Source organism: Dermochelys coriacea, chromosome 5, assembly GCF_009764565.3.
Source record: "Dermochelys coriacea isolate rDerCor1 chromosome 5, rDerCor1.pri.v4, whole genome shotgun sequence".
In the NCBI taxonomy this organism is placed as follows: Eukaryota; Metazoa; Chordata; order Testudines; family Dermochelyidae; genus Dermochelys; species Dermochelys coriacea.
In genome coordinates, this window is record NC_050072.1 from 74,530,496 (window position 1) to 74,544,166 (window position 13,671).

At 35.6% G+C, this 13,671-nt stretch overlaps 1 protein-coding gene across 4 annotated transcripts in view; it reads left to right on the forward strand.

Moving 5' to 3' along the window:
• Positions 1 to 13,131, forward strand: part of AP3S1 (adaptor related protein complex 3 subunit sigma 1) — a 46,024-nt gene extending 32,893 nt beyond the window's left edge. For 2 of the 4 annotated variants that reach the window (XM_038403515.2, XM_043514293.1), the window contains exons 5-7: positions 2,167 to 2,274; positions 5,728 to 5,769; positions 12,545 to 12,693. In XM_038403515.2, coding sequence (XP_038259443.1) covers positions 2,167 to 2,274; positions 5,728 to 5,763 — 144 coding nt within the window. In that variant the 3' untranslated portion in view covers positions 5,764 to 5,769; positions 12,545 to 12,693. Of the gene's footprint in view, positions 1 to 2,166; positions 2,275 to 5,727; positions 5,770 to 12,544 lie in introns of all 4 variants that reach the window. The other 2 variants (XM_038403514.2, XM_043514292.1) reach the window with 1 other exon arrangement.
• The last annotated feature ends 540 nt before the right edge of the window (positions 13,132 to 13,671 follow it).

The following is a 13,671-nucleotide window of genomic DNA, read 5'->3' on the forward strand; positions in this document are numbered from 1 at the left end:
GAAACTGACCTCACACCACTCACCCCACAAAGGGCCAGCTTCCTCCAGGACACAACTGACTTCCTCCACAAATTCAGCAATATTAACCTTGATAAGAATACCATCCTTGCCACCATGGATGTCATTTGCCCATACACAATTATGGAATCGCTGTCTGCCTCAGATATTTACAAGACAATGGACAATCCTCATATCTACCCTCAAATACATTGCCAAACTCATCCATTTCATCCTCACTCATGACAATTTTATATCCAGCAACATGTACTTTTTTTTTTCCCAAACCATAGGAACAGCCATGGGTACTAGGATGATTCCCCAATATGGGTCTCTTCATGGGCCTCTTTGAAGAAGAAATTCTGCACTGATACACCATGAAACCAATGATATACCTGAAATACATCACTGATATTTTCATCCTCTGCACAGATTGGTTAAACTCCCTCATAGATTTCCACTACAACTTCAACAACCACCATTCATCCATTAAACTCTCTCTGGAACACTCCCACACTAGCATCAACTTCCTGGACACCACAATTGACTTCAGCAGTAGAGCCCTGTAGACAACCGTATACAAAAAACCCACAGAACACAATGCCTACCTTCCTGGATGCAGTAGCCACCCCAAGAAATCTGTGATGCCACAGCATGTGCTCCATGGAGATGTGCTCCAGGATGTAAATCTTGGCACATTATGGCTGCCTTTGTCTGATGGGGACATTCCACCCCAGAGAAGTAGATCATATCATGGAATGGGCCACTCAAATGCCCTGAGAGAGCCTGCTTCAATACAGAGATAAGACCCCCTCTGACCACATGCCCCTGTTTGTCGCCTGCCACCCCACACTTGAGCCCATGGGAGGGTATCATCTAATAGTTACAGCCCTTACTCAGTGGGTACCCCATCCTGTGGGAGGCCTTTCCTGAACTCCCACTTCTGGTTTTCAGGCAGCCCCCTGGCCTCTCCGCACTCCTCATCAAAAGCAAGCTCTCCACAGACTGGGACATATCAATTCAAAGTTGCTTCAGGCACTGTCAGAACAACAGATGCAAAACCTGCAGAAATATCTCCACTGCTATAATGATTGGCACCCCCCCACACACACAACCCACCTTCCACACATTCTATGTGTGCCTATCACAACATGTGATATACCTCATCCAGTCCATTGAATGCCCCAATAACAATTATATGGGTGAAACCAGACAATCACTGCATTCTTGAGCGAACTCGCACAGGAAAATGATGAAAGACAAAAAAAAAAACTTATCACATGTGGGCAAACACTTTTCACAAAGCGATCGCTCTGTGTCTGACCTATCAGTCCTCATCTTCAAAGGAAACATGCACAACACTATCAAAAGACAAGCCTGGGAGCTTAAATTCATTATTTTGCTAGACTCTAAAAATCATGTACTGAACAAAGACACTGGATTTATGGTTTACTACAATAATCTGTAACCCACTAACCCCCTCTTTTTGTTTTATGACTGCAGAGGTGTTAAAGGGCCATTCCACCTTGAGTGGTCCTTTTATAGTGTGTGCTAACTGCTTATGCTAAACAATCTGTTCCACCTTGCATTTTGCTCTTTTGTTTCCCAGACCTGAAGAAGAGCTTTGTGTGGCTCAAAATCTTGTCTCTATCACCAACAGAAATTGATCCAATAAAATATATTAACTCAACCTCCTTGTCTAGCTGAAGTCTACTTCCCTTAATCTTGCCTGGTTTGTTACGGAATGAAAGTTATCTGGTTATTTTAGCTTAAACTGATTTATTTTTTATTTCATACCAAAAAACTGCCTGTCCAAGGTGCTCATTGCAACAATGTTTTTAATCCCATAAATGCTCCCATTTTAAAAAACATTAGTGTACCTGGTATTAATTGACACCCTTGTTGGCAGTCTCTGCAGAAAAGACTAAAAAGGGAATGGAGACTAAGGTTCCCACTTATTCCGGTGTTAGTCATCAAACAGGCAGTGCTGATGATCTAGCTGTGTGGAGTTTGGACTTATGTCAACTTTTTCTGGATCCTACAATTTTTAAAAGGCTGTTTAGATATTAGCCAGAAATATAAATTTTCTGTAAGTGGTGTAGTTGGTACCTTAACACTCAGACAGTATTTTGCTGATTAAAATAAATATTGTTTTGTGATCTTTCTTAGGTCCATAATATTCTGGCTGAGATGGTCATGGGTGGAATGGTTTTGGAGACCAACATGAATGAAATTGTCACTCAAATTGATGCACAAAATAAACTGGAGAAATCTGAGGTAAGGCTGAGAGACTCTATAATGATCTTTAACTTAAAGCATGATCATAATATCTGCATGATATGCAACCTATGCTGTTTGTCCTTCAATACCATCCAAGATACAGCTGCTTGCTTATAGTGCTAAAAATTGACACTGCACATTTAGTATGTGGTATGTTTCATCTTCTGTGGTAACTGCATAGAATAGTAGCTAATTTATTCTTTTGTTACTTTTATCAAACAAAGCCACATCTGCTATTGGTATCAGTGTGCATTGATAATCCTTTAAATTTCTTTCACTCAAGACCTCTGGCTTCTTGTTCTTTGTTGGTTTTTTTTCATGATGGAACCCAATACTGGCTGTAGAACTTAAAGGAAAAAATATATATATACCTGTCTCTTAACAAGATTGTAAAGTGTTAAATAAGTGGTAGTGTATTCAGTGTCATAGTAATACTGCAACACAAAATGATAAACTGGGGTGGAAGTGGGAGGGTAATTATGCATTTAAAGCCCAATCCTGGTCCCATTTAACAGATGGGAGTTCTGCCATTATTTGCAGTGATAAGAGCTTGTCTACATGAACAATTTGACTGCAGAACCTGGGATCTGAAGCTACCCCACACAACCCTGCCAGTCTCACTATTTTTGTGCATGCTGCTGATGTGCACAGTTTGTTAGAGCACTTTGAGCTCATCCCATTTCAAAGAGAAATATAGATTAAAGCGCAGTAATGAACTGTTCAGGCATGTCAGCAGGTTGTGCATGGACAGCGAGACTGCAGTAGGCAAGTGCTGGGTAGATTCTACTTTTCAGTTTGCCACAGTCTAACTGTTCATGCAGACAAACCCTAAGATTTGGTCTTCAGTGTACCTTCAAATAGGAAGACTGCATTCTGTATGTACCACAGCCAGATAAATTTGAGTAGGCAAATGTGCTCAAATTTATACTTATGGCTATCACCAGTTCACTGGCAGGATATAACTGTAGTTTAAATAAATTCAGTGCCAAGTGTTGGATTCTGCAGAACCTGTTATCTAATTGGCTTAGTTTAGTACTGCTGAATTTAATTTGCAGTGGGGAGAATGCTAGAAGTAATATAACTGTGACATAAACTGTTATGATCTTTTTATATTGTGTCACTTGCAGTGTAAACCAGCAATATGTTAGCTAAACCTCCTTGGCTGATCCTTGTTTGTGAGAGGCGATAATCCTGCGTCTGACCAATTTATCTTTTTCTGGAAGCTCATTGCTATCGTTCAAATTGGGAAAACAATGCAAATTTAATAGTTTCCATTTTAACAAATATTTTTATTACCTTTACCAAATTAAGTGAGAAATGAGCTCTGAAGCTATGTTATGTCCAGCCATTTATACTGTTACTCCTAACTCGTAATCTGGCATAGCAACCGTTTCAATCTGTCTGTGCTTCTGATTTTCCATCTTGCACCATTTCTTAGTCACTTCAAGAAGCAGCACAGCACGGACTGAGAAACACACAAGTTGACAATGATATGAATCTGTTTATGCCAATGTATGCCCAATAATAAATTATAGAATTTTAATAAGATACCCAAAATGCCATTTAACTTTCTGACAAAGTATTGATCTTGGAAGTAAATGATGTTTGTTTTTTTCCCCCCTTATAAAATAAGGTAAGATCTATCTGAGTAACTTCTTTACATATTTTTCTATGATGGGTAAAGCAAGACAGTAACCTAAGGTTTAAGAGGCATAATTTCTTAAGATTACTATGTCATGGTGTTCGAAGAACTTCTTTAAGCTCTGCCTAAAAATACTAGTTAAGGTATTTCTTCACTAACTTGTTAATCCTGTTGCTAAAAATCAGCCAGAGAACAGTCAATCAATCAAAAGATTACTCATCTCAAATTTGTCAGTTGAGTGCAGTGAGCCCTATTAATTATTGTTTCCCACTACCTCATCTGCAAGTTAACTACCTTTTTCTTAATACGATGCCTGAAATACAAAACATTGATAGAAAAATACAAACAAGTAATTAATTTGGCTAATAGGAAGTTTGGCTCCATATATCAGCCACATAGCAATTGTGCCTGTTGTATAGAGAATGAATTATGGAAGGTAAAATTATAGTAGTAGTAAACTGAAATACTTGGTGACTGGAATGGAGTGGATAGCTTCAAAATCTGCTCTTCATTAATGCAGATTTTGAGTACAGTTACTGTTTCTTTTGCAGCTCTGACAGTTAATGTAATATTATGATACTCTAGAGTCCATGGTGAATGTTTACTCAGTCAATTCATCAGTCATTTGTTACATGTATACCTAATCTTCATTTATTCCCAGATCACTATTTCTTCTCCTGTTTCCTTTTTGACTAAAGTTATTGTGTCTCAGCTCATTTTCCCAAAGGTGAACTGACAAGATACAAACCTTAAATTGAAACATATAACTACATGGTATATATTAAAGTTGTTTTGTAGCAGATGACTTTTAGAAACCAGTGGATCTTGTCATTTTGATAACCTTTGATTGAAACAATGTTAGAAATAAATGAACAAAAGCTCTCCAGAGGCTGTTTTCAATGGGATCTGTACTTCATACTCGTAAGATTACCAAGGCTTCCAAACACTTTACAGCTCTTGACTTTAGTATGGTTTCCATCTATTAGAAATGCTTGGTTCCAGAAAGTAGTTGTATGAAAGATAAGCTGCTTTTCCTTTTGCAGCTAAAATGGCAAATTTCACAAAATATATTTAGCCTCTTCAGAAATATATTTAACATCTTCAGAAATCACCTACATTTTGCTTAAATTTTAATATAAAGTGGGTGGATAGGTTTGGGGTTCAGTTTTGGGTTCAGTTTCAATAGAACAAAATGCAAGATGATTATATGTAGATTTTGTCTGCCTTACTGTTGTATATCATAAACATTTGAACAGTTAAGCTGCTCCAATTTTTTTTAATTGGATTTCAGTTGAAATTTAACATGAAGAATTAAACGTGTTTATTGCATTCACAAATGTGAGTAACAAATTCCTTTATCAAACCAAAGACTGCTTAGCCAGGGCCCTTGGCAGAATAGTAGCGCTTTGCATTGTTGTGATGGAGTTTCAGGTTTGATTTCTGGCTATAATCCTTTGTCACCTGGACTATGAGAATATGAGGCAATATGCCCCTTTCTGGAGGGAGGGGAAGTGTGTCATGTGCGCTTCATCGCTGACACATGTGACTAAGGAGCAGCATTGATGGTCCCTGAATGGATTCCTGGTCAATCCCTCTGAACCAAAAACATTACTGTGATTTTGGGATTAAGGGAGGGAAGTTTGGGAGAAGATCATTGGGATGCTATCAGATCCACAGCTAAAACTGGGCTACTTGTGTTCTATTTGGGGTATTCAGCTGGGTGTGAATTTAGTCTTACTTTTAAGTTGGACCTCATTTTTCCAAACCTCCTGATCTTTTCTAGCTCTTTCCATTCTTCTCTCTTACAGACCTTTATCTTTCAGTCTCCCAGACAGGACAGGTAGACACAGGTATTGCTGACTTTGAGAAAAAATGTATTTTTAACAAAAAGGGAAAGCAAAATGATGTCAAAGGCAATAAATTATTTAGGCCAGACTCAAAAATTATGTGTTAATATACCCATGCCAGTCCTTGTAGCCTACTTTTTGTGCTAGTTTCTTCTTGTAGTTCCCTCATCTTTTATTGGCCATAGTGTATTTTACTAGCTTTTCATTACTTCATATGTTCTTTATTTTATTTTATTTTATTTTTCTTCCTACATTGTAGAATTTAACTTTGGGTTTTTTTATGTCAGCATTTAAATAACAAAATTATGGATGTTTTTTAATTAAAAAATATTAATCTGAATAACAGTTGAGCACACAAATAGCTGACATTACTAGTGCAATGTCATGTGGTTGAAAAAGTTAAAGTCTAAGTGTATGGTCAGGAATGTTCTACCCATGAGAGCCTTAACATAGTTAGTGTTAGCTCTAATAGTACAGTTTCCAAACTCCGTATTTCAAATTAAAAATCAGAACCTTTATGCTCTTGTATTGAAGTGAAATTTTAGAACAAGTTGCACTGAATAATCTATAGAATTTAAAATTATAGAGGTGAAATGTAAAGATGACCTACAGATGTTATAATTGGCTTTTTAAGGTTGAAGTTATTGTGCTGAATGTCACTAATGATTGGGTGAAAGGACAGTCAGCACATAATGAACTTCAAATATATATTTTTCTCCTTTTGCGAGTGCTGATGTCCAGAGAAGTTGTGGATCATTGGCTCTTTTTTCAGGAGACACTCTGGTATTTTCACAGGGAGACTTATGGAGCAACAGCCAGCGATCCAAGACAGATATGAACAAAAGAATTTGGAAAAGGACAAGGAAGTGTACATTTTAAGTTCAGAATGTGCCGACTGCCCCTTTGACACTGATTATTTGAAACATTAAGTACAACACAGTAATTTAAATGTCAATGTGCATTAGTTGTAGAATACCTTTGAAATAAATCTGCTTTTTAAAATGATTTTTTAAAGAATATTTTAACAAGTATAGCTTATCTGAAGTCAGGTTTTACTATTCTGCATTTTAAAGGCTTAGTGTAAAATATTTTATATGGTAAGAACATATTTTACTTGAATTTGAAACTTCTTGTATTATATGAAGTAAGTAATCTAAACAAATTACCATCCTCATCCTCAAGTCACTGAAAATAAGCCATATTTCACTATGTAAGAAAGAGGAGCTAATTTTTCAATAGTTTTTGTCATATTGCTTCTTTTTTTGTTTTCTGTTGTGTTCGCAGGTTCTGTTTTTTATTTTTGGGTCTGGCAATTTAAAGAAAAATCAATAAAACAAAAAATCATTCCCATCCATTACTATCTTTGTGATTCAAATGCTTGAAATTTCTAAGAGTATGTCTAAGTCTTCTATCTGTTTGGCCTCATTTTGATATACCTGCAGACTTCATTTTGTTTTTTCTCTAATTCTGTTCATTTATCTAACCTCATGAGCAGAGAACATGATCATTCCTTTATATTCTGTACTGCATCCTTTCATCCTATTCATAACCCTGCTGCTTTGAAATCATACTTCCTCTGGGAAGAGGAGTTGGTATAAAACACCAGCAGCAGTGATATCCAAGTACATTCCAATACATATGGAAAAGACCAGTTTCTCTAGCAGGGTTTCAGCCTTCATTAATTCATTTTCAAGTAAGCTTCATATTTTTGTCCCTCCTTTTTACTATAACAGTTAGCTTGTAGAGCTGTTGGAAGGGCAGCCTAAATATTTATCCATTTGTCTAGTAAGAAGCATACATGAATATTACCTAAACTTGCAAAAGCACCAGTAATCTGTTCCTGTATACTTGAGATCTTTTAAAAAATGTGAAGAAAATCAACGTTTCTAGGGTTATCTTCATGTAACACATTATACCAGGATTATCAGGAAAGAATATTGTGACATATAACTACCATATTAACAAAATAATGACCTCAAATTATACCTAACATATTTAGTATTTAAGTGAATTGAAATTTCTCATTTGATAAATAGAAGAACATTTTCTGTTCATGGTACTCAACTGAATGTGCTAGTTTTGATCTCAAGCAAAACAGCCATATTATTTAAAGTTTCTTATGTGGCATTGATAATTCATGTTGAAGCCACAAGCCTTTAAGTATACTATCAGATTTACAAACATTCTTGCAGTGGCTGTGAATAAAGCATTAACATGTCAGGTGTTTCAGGATTAGTGTACAACATTTTTTAACAGTAAAATGGAGAATACAAAGCAGCTAGGGGGAAAATACGGTGTTTGGTTCATTGTAATAACAGCTATATGCAAGTTCATACCGTACTTCTAAAACTTCATGAACATGCTTGAAAAATGTCATTTTCACTTGCTTAGATCATTTTGCTTCCTGTGAACCTTCATAATTCACTGCATGATCAAGGCTTGCCACTTAGTTTTATAAAGTGTTATAATTTTTCCTTCGCCACCCTAACTTTTCTTCTAAAGTATTGAATAATAAAAGTAGTTGAAAGCTATACTGTGCAATATTACAGTAACTACTTTCTCATCAGGTACCTGCAGCAAACCTTTTATGAACAAATTGAATTTGAAGTATTTCTTGTGATTCCTTTTTTCTTTCATAAATTAAATTTATTCTTGGCAGCAGGAATTACAGAAAAATAGCAGAATTGATCACCAGTTTACTACTTGACATACTAAACATTGATAAATCTGCTGATGCATTCAATATATAATAACTTAATACAAACACAAACTACTTTTACTGTGGATTACTTTTTTTTGTTACTGTAATACCTTTGTCAGATATTTTTTATTAGACCTCTTAATCTAAAAATCTGTTCAGTGTGTCTTAGAAGTACTGTATGACTTTGTCTTGTGCTTATAAAATTGTGAGAATGGTTGTGCTAAAAGGGCATTGCAGTATGTAAATGCTACATATGTCAAATCACAAATCCATTTAATAAAGAGGAGGACTTCAGGAGAAAAGGGAATGGTGGCTTGAGAATGTCTACACTCCAGTGTATGAAGATGAATCCTTATCTTTCACTCTGGAAACTGCTTACTTGCAGGCAGAAAAGAGGAAATCTGAAAGCCATAGTCCTTCTATCATGGATATTCTATGATCTTAAACCAAAATTGTCATAGATGAAGTTTAGTTAAAAGTGTGTTGTTGTTGGGTTTTTTAATTTTATTTTAATTATTTTATTTTTTGGGTGTCAATTATGGTATTTTAAATAATTCTCAATTATGTCTTTATTTTCTTGGGGTGGGAGTCAGGGATTGTAAATTTATCTAAAGAGGATAGCTGCAGATAGGTAAAAATAATGGCCAGTTATGTTCAAGTTTTTATTTGTCCATTCAAAAAAGAAAAATTATCCTTCGTTAAATAGGAGTAAATTTTTGCCCGAACCCTAATCTGCATGAAATTAGGGTATGGGATCTCCATCCTAGTCACCTAGAAAGACATCTGTGTTTTAAATTGCCACCTATGTCTGTCTATGTGGACCATGTGCATTATTTATAGTATTTTGCTGGTTTCCCATTGTTTAAGTTTTGAATTGTATAATTCATTGCTTTTGTTGCTGCTTTAACAGTATTTACATCTTCTTATGGAAAACAGTTTACATTGTCCTATTCTTGGAATTGCTCAAAGGATTTTTCTCCGGTGACTCAATATTGTATTTAAAAGAGAGAGAAATCAAGTTAGAGGAGGAAATTCACATTTTCTTTGGTATCTTGTAAAACTTTCTGAACAGTTATTTGTGTATTAATACAGATGTTTCAAAACTCTCAAATCAAAAAGGAGGTTTTACAATCAATTTCTTGTTGCATTATATTATTGCAGTTTTTTTTTTAAACGGGAAACCACAAAAAAAAAAAGGTAGTGCTGTGATTGGCAGTGCTCTTTTATGATGTATAAAGTGAGCCTCAAGGTGTTGTTTTTTTTTTTTTAATTTCTACTTGTGAGTTTTTATATTAGTAATACCAGGTCCTGACTTCCTCTCTCATGGAGTTGAGATGATAGTGACAGTTTTCCAGCTACAAAAGGGAAGTCAGGGTACTGTACTTCGGGCATTCTCATTAGGTGAGGTTCTGTACTCTGCCTCAGCCCATGAAGTGGCTTCAAGCTTTCCCAGTTCTGGTGTACTTCATGTTCCCCAGCACCATTTAGACAACCATGGTGGGGATGGGGCACCATTTAAGTTACGACAGCATGGCCTGGCATCCTGTGTGCTGCAGCACTGCCTGGAATCTCTAGTGTTACAGTGCTACCCCTTTTATGCTCTTCTCAACCTGGCATGCCTTTTATGCCAGTGTTTGTGAGGGGTCCACAGAAGACACTCACAGCTATCTGCCTCAACCCTGATCCTCCTGTGGCTGGATCCGAAAGTTTAAGAGCCCATTTGCATTGCATTAACCCTTCCACGGGGCATAAAAAGTCCAGAGAAGTGAGGATTTCATCTTAGGTTTTTCTGTCTCTTTTGTATAAAAACAAAATTGTAGAGGGTTGGGGAAATCTTAGATCAACTTTAGTCCTTGTAAAAGAGCAGTAGAGAGAAAAAATACTGTCCACTTTGTAGTCCGACTTTAAATCTGGATATTGCTTAGCAATATCTAATGAATTGTTGCATATCCGTGGGGTTTTTGTTCACCACTGCAAGCTGATACCCCAGATGTCACATGCACCTTAGCCCAATTACTGTAAATACTACAAACTATCTTTTTAAAACGTTATATATTACATGTAGAGACTGTACTTTGAGCAGTAATTAATTACAGAAAATACTATTATGAGCAAGTATGAATCAGATGTCTCCAGAAAACCACCATTCTTTTTTGCCATGTTGCTCACTCAGAATTTAGGGTCCTTACCCAGTTTATAATCAAACCTTAGACATCTTCCATCTCCAAATGCTTAATCTTTTGTTTATTGGAATAGCTTTTACATTTTTTTTCTTGCCGTTTGTTTATATTAGATCATTACTTAAGTGCCCCAAGTATAAATATTGTACAGGAATATTGCTTTCTAAGATCGTTAGTTCTGAGAATTGCCTATGTAAATTTAATTTTAAAAAATTGCTAATGTATTAAGCACTATGTTAAGCCTCAGTAGACAAGTTTTTAATGTTCTTAATATAGAGAATATTAAATTTAAAACTATATCTTTTCAAATACCTTTTGCTTTTTAAAACCATTTTGCAGACTTTTAAAAAAGTAATATTAGTAAGAGTAGCCAGCAGCCTGTCTAACATACTAGCTGCTTTTGGGTCTCTTTCCTGTGTTGTAAACGTGAAATACTGACACAGGTAATTCTACATATGTTTCAGCAAGATAGTCAGTCTTGTTTTCACATTCTACATCTGACCATACATGTGCAATGAGTTGTTTTATTAAGGGGAAAAGTTATGGTGTTTAAAATAAGTTTCAGCTTTTCTGCACACACTAGTAAATACAATGGTGATTTGATTCTAGTTTCTATCTTTAAATAATTCTTTATGCTTTTCAATTAGGAACATCTGTATTTAGAAACTAATAATGGAGAGAGGTTCTCTGTATCCCATAGGGCTCTGAGTTGGAAATTATGTAGTCCGTATTTCTACTACAAATCCTTGTTTTCAGGGGATACAACTTGTCATTTGGCCATACAAAAAATCTACAGGGTAATAATGCTTGGCATAAAAAACTTAACTCATGAGCATTTTTCCCCCTTAAATATTAAAGGGGAAAAAATCAGCTTTGTTAGTAAGTGGGCAGAAGAAATTCAAATGATTCATGCTTTCTTTTGCATTCCATTGAAAATGTTAGGCCCAGCTTTTCAGAATTGCATGCACGTAATTACTGTGATTGTGTGTAGTTGTGTACATTCCAGTACTACATTTTTGTTGGTGGTGGTGCAGTTCTAAAAATATGGGCATTTGATCCTAAGTTGTATATTTTTCAAGTCATTACTTTTTAAAAGAAATACTAGAATAAATCATTAGAAAACCAGCTACTGTGCAAAAAACATTTAAAATAAAGAGTCGTATGGTTTTTTTTGCCCCTCGTACAGGCTTGGGATCAGATCATTAGTTTGCTGTAAATTGGTGTAGCTGCATAGAAGTTTGCAGAGCTATGTCAGTTTACACCAGCTGAGGATCTAGCCCGTGGTACTTAGGCATGGCAGCAACTTTGTCTAAATGGCAGTACTAGAATAAAATTAGTTGTAAAATGTTCTTTTATTTTACAGATTAATGAGTGACTTTAACTGATTAAAGACTAGAGCAGAGAAAATTAACACTAAATACAGTTGTTTAATGTTTGACTTGACACAAGCCAATAAAATTAAGTTATGACTGTTAATGTCTCGGTATTCTTAGGAATTGCAGGTGTCTTGAATGATTTGAGATTATGTATCATGTAAGTGGCTTTAGAATCAGTACAAGTTAAAGACAGCATGTTAACTTCAGCTGTATCTCAGTGTGATGGTTTTACAATGTACATATTACTTAGCCTGGTTTCCTCTGGTCCTTCCCTACTCCCATATACTTTTCATCAAATTGACACAGCGTGTTTCCATAATATTTTAGATGTTGTGTGAATTGTTTTTTCTTTCTGGTTTAGTATTTCCAAATAACCCATTTCATTCCAACCAAAACTACCATCTGGTCTTTCTAATCTCGTAACCATAGGAACAATTTAAATGTTAGTGTTGTCCGCGTATACCACTTGTAGTAATAGGCTTCACCTGTGTTTGTATTTTTTTCTTTACTTCTGTATACAGGCTGGTTTAGCAGGAGCCCCAGCCCGGGCTGTGTCAGCTGTAAAGAATATGAATCTTCCAGAGATCCCAAGAAATATTAATATTGGTGACATCAGTATAAAAGTGCCAAACCTGCCCTCTTTTAAATAAAATGGCTACTACAGGTAAAATCAAGGAAAAATGTAATTGAGGTTTACCAAACAAAGACATTTCTAACTTTTGCTATTTGGATAAAAAGTAAAGGTACTTCATAGAAATTCTGTGTCAAAATCAGTATGTGAAGTTGAATGTTGCTTTTGTCTTGCGCAATGATTTTAAAGGAAATGGGTAGTTCCTGTGTGATTTTCTAAATTCCATTCCTATGCCCTTGTAAGGCATATCACTGTCTTGGCTGCTGCAGTATTTTGGAAAAGTATTTAAGATATTCTTTACTTTATATAACCTATAATATTGAGTCTTTTTGTATATCCACTAAGGTCTGTGATTAGTGCAGCATTCCTTATCTACTTCTGCTGTTTGTCATGATTATTTAAGATCAGAGTGTGTATGTTGCATGAAAACATTAAACTGTCTTTTGTTTTTGTTTAAATAAAGTTATAATTAACTGGGCTTCTAAACATGTTTTTGTCTGAAATCTACTCTTAGCAACAAATCACTTGCTTCCTGTTTGTTGAGCAAAGCGTGTGTATAAAAAAAATTGTGTTCGTGTTAATGTATTATTTTGATGTCCAAATGTTGAAAGAATTATACTAAAATATTGTGTGAATGTTCTGGAACTATGAATTTCACACACAGATTATTCCAGATTGTTTTGAAGAAGAAATTTGTCTCTATTAAAAATGGGTAGAAATGTGTAGACTTCTGTTACAAAAAGATGTTTTCAAAAGTGGCACACGTGTGTTCTTAATTCTGAAAATCTTTTCATGTTGACCTATGTGTGCTGATGATAAAGGATGGTGGCATAGTGGGTTGTGTTTTCTGGAGGGTCTTATAGTTGTTTAAGAGGAGGAAGAGAAGAAGGTTATGGGAATAGTGGGCACTGGGAACACAGGGTCTAGGAAGGGGTTGCTCTTTAAAGGAGAAAAATGGAGAATTAGAGGTAAACTGGGCAGCCAAAAGGGAATATCCTGCTGGTGTACTGCTGCTAT